This window comes from Henckelia pumila, chromosome 1, assembly GCF_033568475.1.
Source record: "Henckelia pumila isolate YLH828 chromosome 1, ASM3356847v2, whole genome shotgun sequence".
NCBI classification, from domain to species: domain Eukaryota; kingdom Viridiplantae; phylum Streptophyta; class Magnoliopsida; order Lamiales; family Gesneriaceae; genus Henckelia; species Henckelia pumila.
The window spans coordinates 84,659,329-84,665,705 of record NC_133120.1 but is presented as its reverse complement, the minus strand read 5'-3'; the positions used below and the strand labels follow the sequence as shown (position 1 = coordinate 84,665,705).

The window sequence follows — 6,377 nt, the reverse complement described above, 5'->3', positions numbered from 1 at the left end:
CGTCGTTTGAACATGATTTGGATTTTGTGAAGATTTTTCGAAAATCTGAAATTTGGAACTTGTTATGTACGTTTATAAGCTGATGAAATGGTGATGATTATTGGTTTATATGATTGTATTATTGATGTTTAAGCTTTTGGGAAGATCGAAATCGTATAGTTACGCCGCCGGTTCAAGATTTTGAATTGATATGAATTCTACATGTTTAGAGCTAATCTTTAAGCTTATTGTGGATGAATTGAATATAAGATTTTGTTGAGAATAAAGATATGATGATATTTGAATCGAAAGATTTATCGGACTCGAATAGTTGCGACGTCGGTTTGAATTTCGATTGCATTAGCAAGATTTGAACTATATAAGCTTTAAAGAAACATCGATTCAGATTGGAAATTGATGTTTAGATATGTTATAATCTATTTCATATTTGAATTGAAGATTATTGAAGTTGAATCGGCGAGTTCGAGTTCGAATGACTTAAAGTGTTTGAAATTGAATCAAAAACATCTTCAAGTAGCACTGATTGAAATAAGCAGATTGTGATGACCGATTTGGCTAGCTTTGAGATGATCGGCATTGGCAACAGATTCAAGATATTTGAATCGCGATGAAAGGTATGAATCGACATTATTCCTGCCAGGTAGAACAACTCAAGAACGTGGTGGTTTTCGAGTTATCCTGAAATCACATACTTAGTTGTTTCAGTGCTCTTATGTGATTTACTTGCTTTTGTTGGTATCCTTGATTACTTACATGCATATAAATATATTCTTGATGTGTTCAAGATGTTGCTTTAGCTTATGTATGATTTAATGCATCCAGATTGTGTTGCATTCATCTTGAACCCTACCTTGAATAGCACAGAGGGCAGAATGGCCTAGAGTGCATATGACATTTGGAGAACTGTAGTGAGTGGCATGGAATGTAGATTTACTTCCAGAGTCAAATGACTCATGGCACGGAATATAGATTTATATCCAGAGCTAGATGACTCACTATAGTTGCACCAAAGTCAGGGGAATTGAGATATTTAACACCACATCGATTGGAAGAGTCGGTGGTTAGTTAAAGATTTTATTCCCCGGGATCCCAAGAACTAAGCTTATTGGTATCAGATTTGATAGCCTATTCCTTGGCACATGCATTGCATTTATGCATTAACCTAGAATTTTCTATGGTTTAGATTATGCAGTTATAAATGCTAGCATGTTGTGATATGCCATTCTAGATATGAATGTTGTATTATGCTTTATATGCTCTTGCTTTAGATGAATCGTTATGTGTAAGAATTTAAGAATAGATGATGATTCTATGATCTACATGTTATTATATGTTTTATGATTTTAGAGTTTTATGGCATATAGATTCCATATGCGTTAATGATGTATATGCATGTCTTTCATACTGAGATTTATTCTCACCGGAGTTATCCGGCTGTTGCTTTGTTTGTATGTGTGCATTGCATCAGGTTGGGGCATGATCAAGCTAGAGTTGGCTTGGATAGCTTGAGAAGAGAGATAGCATGTGGTGTGAAACCCCTATCCCACATGGAAAAAATCAAGGATTTAAAATGGATTTAAAATGGGCTACAATGGACTTCTATAGCAACTTGGGTTAATCATTTTCGTAAAGCGAGGACGAATACGAAGTAGTTGCTATAGGGGCCCATTGTGCATTCGCGCAGGCGCGGGCCTGGACCCGGGGCGTGACAGAATGGTATCAGAGCCAGGTCACCAGCCGGCAGACCCCGGGAAATAAGTGCTATGCGGGACAAAGTGCTACGTGCGTGGGAGCCACCTCTTGAACCTGCGGGGCAAAGTGCTACATGATGAGAGCCACCTCTTGAACCCGTAGGAGCCACCTCTATATTCCCGGTGCTGGTGGATCTCGGGAGTTCAGGTCGCGACGAGGACGTCGCTTTCTGAAGGAGGGTTGATTGTGAAACCCCTATCCCACATGGAAAAAATCAAGGATTTAAAATGGATTTAAAATGGGCTACAATGGACTTCTATAGCAACTTGGGTTAATCATTTTCGTAAAGCGAGGACGAATACGAAGTAGTTGCTATAGGGGCCCATTGTGCATTCGCGCAGGCGCGGGATTGGACCCGGGGCGTGACATGTGGTGATTCGGGTTTTAAGCAGATGACATGTAATTATGATTTGGTAAACATGTTAGAAAGCAAGAACATTTGTATATGTTGTTTTTGTCAAGTATTGATTTATACTTGAGAGTTCATGTATTCTAGATCACTTGCTATTAGTTTGAATGCATGTAAAGTATTTAGCATGATGTTGAGAAGTTTATATGAAGTTGGTATGAGATTTGGAATCAAATTGTACAGCAAAGTTGCATTTTTATTTTCTGGACAGAGTGCCCGCTCGATCGGATAAACTCCACGGATCGAGCGGGGCTTGTGATTTTTCAAAGCAGAGAATTGAGTTTTTGGGCTCGCTCGATCGGATGATTTCCACCGATCGAGCGAGGCCAAATATGTTCAGACCCGAGAGCAGGATATTCTTGCTCGCTCGATCGGGCAAGTTTATCCGATCGAGCGAGGTGCTCAGTTTTAAAAAAAAAAAAATTTAGCTCTTGGTTTGAATATTCTTTTATTGTTTGATTAATTGTTTATTAATCGTTTATTGCCCTAAGATGAGATTAGCAACCGGATCCCCACATATCTTTATTTAGTTTTTATTAACAAGAGTTGTAATTTAATAAATCGTATAGATATAGAATTTTTCCAATTTTTTGTTCGATATACTTTTTTTTTTGAAATGAATATAAATTTTTTATCTATAATAAACTCAAAAAAAAATGGTAATAAATAGTATTCAATTTTTTGGACGGTATGCATTCATCCTTGAGGCTCCAACCAATAGATTCGTTAAATTTGAAATTCGAAATACAAGCAACGGTCAGAATTCAAAGCCATCCCATATCTTCTTCAGTTACAATCTGCATATGCTAAATCCAATCTGCGGAAAAATCATTCTCCACGAAAAAAAAATGGCGTCTCTGACCCCGGGAATCCTTCTCAAACTCCTCCAATCCACGAATTCCGCCACCAAAGTCACCGGAGACCACCGCAGCGCTCTCCTCCAGGTCGTCGGAATTGTCCCCGCGTTGTCCACTTCGGATTCTCTTTGGCCCAACCATGGATTCTACGTTCAGCTGTCCGATTCCCGCAATTCCACCTACGTTTCCCTCTCCGACCGTGATACCGAACTCATCCTCAACAACCGTCTCCAGCTGGGTCAGTTTGTGCACCTCGATCGACTCGTCTTCGACTCGACTCCTGTTCCCACCCCACTTAATCTACGTCCCATAGCTGGTCGTCACCAATTTATTGGATCTCCTGAACCACTCATTGCTCGCATTAACAGCGGTGGAGTTGTAATCCAGCCCGTTTCGGAGTCTGACCCCTCATTGGACCCTATCGCAGCTTATTTGTCGAGGATGGGTAAAAAGGTGATAGATTCGAAGGAGAAATGCGCCGAGGGTGATGGGAGTGTGGGCGATGTTAAGGCGGCTTTCTCTAAGGTTAGTAGGGGAGTGGTTGCCCCAAAAGAGAATTTGAATGTTAATGTCAGTTCTGGAGATGCTCAGGCTAATAGTAATGGTAAAGCTGGTTCAGACAGGGTCAGTTCGCAAAGGTTTTCGTCACCTGGAGCATTAAAGCAGAGATCCGTGATCCCATCTGGGAAGAAAGCAGAGAGGGATCCATCCCCAGCTGGAAAGTCGGGAAAGCGCACGAGTTCCCCTGCACCATCAAAATGCGTGGTTCCTAGCCTTGAGGAGGCTGCCAAGGACGAAAATAGGAGGACGTCAAGGGAACCAGCAATAATAGTGCCATCACGATATCGGCAGCCATCACCAACTTCAGGGAGGAGGCAGGCAAGTCCGGTGGTAGCTAGAAGGATGTCTCTGTCCCCTGGCCGAAGATTGTCAGGCGGGCTTAAGGTATCCCCAGCACTGGATTCTTCCGGGAAGAAGAAGATGGCTAACATTGCTGCGGGGATATCAAAGGTTTCTGAGGCACTTGTAGGGTCCATAAAGCCAAGTAGGAAGAACTGGGATGATGGGGCGACTCCAGGTGGAGGCAGCTCCTCTGAGGACAAAGAAAAAACGAGGACTAAAAATAGACCCGATCTGCAAGCTATTTTGAGAACTCAGGTGACGCCTTTTGTCCTCTGAAATTTTTGAGTTGTTACAGTGTTTAAATATATACTTCCTCCATCTGTTTTGAAATTATTTTATGTATACATGTTGAGTGGGATAAAACTAAAACTAGATACATTGTTCATTAAGTGGAAATTATAAATAATAACAGCAGTTTGTGGTGATTTGGTTATTGGTATGTGATAGAGTGGTTCATTTTCAGGCTGCGATTTCTCGGCGATTAAGTGATGTACATGAGAACTCACCCGCAAATGATGAAAAATTTTGTGGGTCTGAAAGTCCATCTGAGTCTGAAAAACCAAATGTGGCTCCTGTAATCACCATTCACGAGAAGAAATGGACGGATGGTAGTATTCCATTGGACAGTGTCTCTTCAAGCCTTGCAAAACTTGGAAAGGTACATGAGAACTTATGTATCAATATGATTACTATCTATTTCTTCAATTGCACATTGTAATTCACGTTTGTAATATTGCATTGGGATAGGATGCTATGCGCAGGAGAAGAGTGGCTTCAACTGCTGCGTCTGAAGCTTTAGAGGAGGCCATGGCCACAGAATCAATCGTGAGAAGCTTAAGGTACTGCACTTGAGCGGGTCTTCACGCTCGTTGTTTATAATGTTCGTTGTATTTGTTGCTTTTTGAAAATTACTCGAGTCATTATTTTTGGTCACCTACAGCTATGTTAAATTCCACCCTAAATATATCTTTTATATGATATTTTGGCTTCTGTAGACTGTAATGCCTCAAATACATTTCTGTAAAATACAGAACTTGGTTAGCCACTTCAATTTCTAGCCTTTGAAGTCTTCACTACAACTTATAGTTGTTCTGTCCATTTTTTAGGATTTAAAGCTGTTCTTTCATGAGTAAAACATTTGAAGCACTATGCTATTCAGACATAGACCATGCGTAAAACATTTGAAGCACTATGTTATCATCTTGCTGCTCTTGTTACTTCGCTTGGTCTATGTTGAATGTCAAGAAATAGACAACTTACACTAGAAGCTGAAGTCATTTGAACACGATTACATTATGGATTGAAATGACTACAACAAGCATGACTACCATTTTGTTAATAGCCAGAGATTGGTATCCTTTGTTTTGTATCTTAAAATGATCATGGGATTCAGTGAATAATATCACATATACTGTCCTCCCTAGTGCTAATTTCACATGTATTATGTGTATATCGATATGAATCTTCATTTGTGAACCCTCTTACAGCAGTGTTAACTACTAACAAATCTACTCTGTGAAAAACTGCAGCATGTTTACAGATCTCCACTCAAGTTCAAAGCCTGAAAATCCTTTACCTACTATCGATCGATTCATGTCAATTTACGAAGATGTTCTAAAATCCATAGCAGCCGCAGAATCTATTGCCGGCAAACATAGTTCATCAGCTGCTAATGAGAACATCACCTCATCAGAACAATCAAAATCTAGTAGTACCCTTTGGGTAGAAGCCGCTTTGGCTACAAATCTTGAAGTTGTCTCCCTTTTAACAGACCAAAACTTTGCGGGCTCATCCAAAATGGAGCAACAAAGTTCTAAGAAACGACAGTCTGCCAATTCAACCGTTAAGAATAATAACACAAATACCTCTTCACCACTAGTTGGACCTTGGACTAGGGGCAAAGGGATGGGAGAGACTGTGGAACTTGGAAAGATTTTGCTGTATGAGATGCAAATATGGTTTGTAAGATTTGTAGAGTCATCCCTTGATGCTGGTTTTCGGGTTTTTGGGAAATGCACTCCTGCTGGCAATGGTGGACTCAACAACTGTGGCCCTATAGCAGCAATTTTGTCTCAACTTAAGCGAGTCAACAACTGGTTGGATCGCATAATGATTGAACAGAATGATGTTCTCGCGGGAAAGATTGAGAGTCTGAAGCGAAAGATTTACGGGTTTGTCATTCAACATGTTGGCACGACAGTTGAAAGTATGATCCCAGCAGCCTCGTCTTGATTTCCCAGGCCTCTCGTTTTGTTGATAAAACTGGTAACTCTTATACATGTTTGATTATTATTATTATTATTATTATTATTATTATTATTATTATTATTTATGAAACCGCTGAAAAATGAGTTGATGGATGAATGTTGCTTTGATTTTGCTGCAGAAATTTTTTTCAATTTAATTTCTTATTGAAATTCCTCAAATGAGTGACCAGCAGATTAGATCTTCTTTAC

The 6,377-nt window shown here is 40.0% G+C and overlaps 1 protein-coding gene across 1 annotated transcript; it reads left to right on the top strand.

Annotated features, from left to right (window-relative positions):
* The first annotated feature begins 3,008 nt into the window (after positions 1–3,008).
* On the top strand, positions 3,009–6,153 carry LOC140876258 (uncharacterized). Its single transcript, XM_073280175.1, has 5 exons — positions 3,009–3,558; positions 3,610–4,176; positions 4,385–4,579; positions 4,669–4,760; positions 5,451–6,153. The coding sequence occupies exons 1-5, from the start codon at positions 3,010–3,012 to the stop codon at positions 6,151–6,153; spliced, it is 2,106 nt and encodes a 701-aa protein (XP_073136276.1). The 5' UTR covers position 3,009.
* The last annotated feature ends 224 nt before the right edge of the window (positions 6,154–6,377 follow it).

Excerpts from the sequence above, each read along its gene's own strand:
- LOC140876258 (XM_073280175.1), top strand. The coding sequence starts at position 3,010 with ATGGCGTCTCTGACCCCGGGAATCCTTCTCAAACTCCTCCAATCCACG. Across the intron at positions 3,559-3,609 it reads CTAAGGTTAGTAGGGGAGTG|GCTAATAGTAATGGTAAAGC; the intron begins GTTGCCCCAAAA and ends GGAGATGCTCAG. Across the intron at positions 4,580-4,668 it reads GCCTTGCAAAACTTGGAAAG|GATGCTATGCGCAGGAGAAG; the intron begins GTACATGAGAAC and ends GCATTGGGATAG.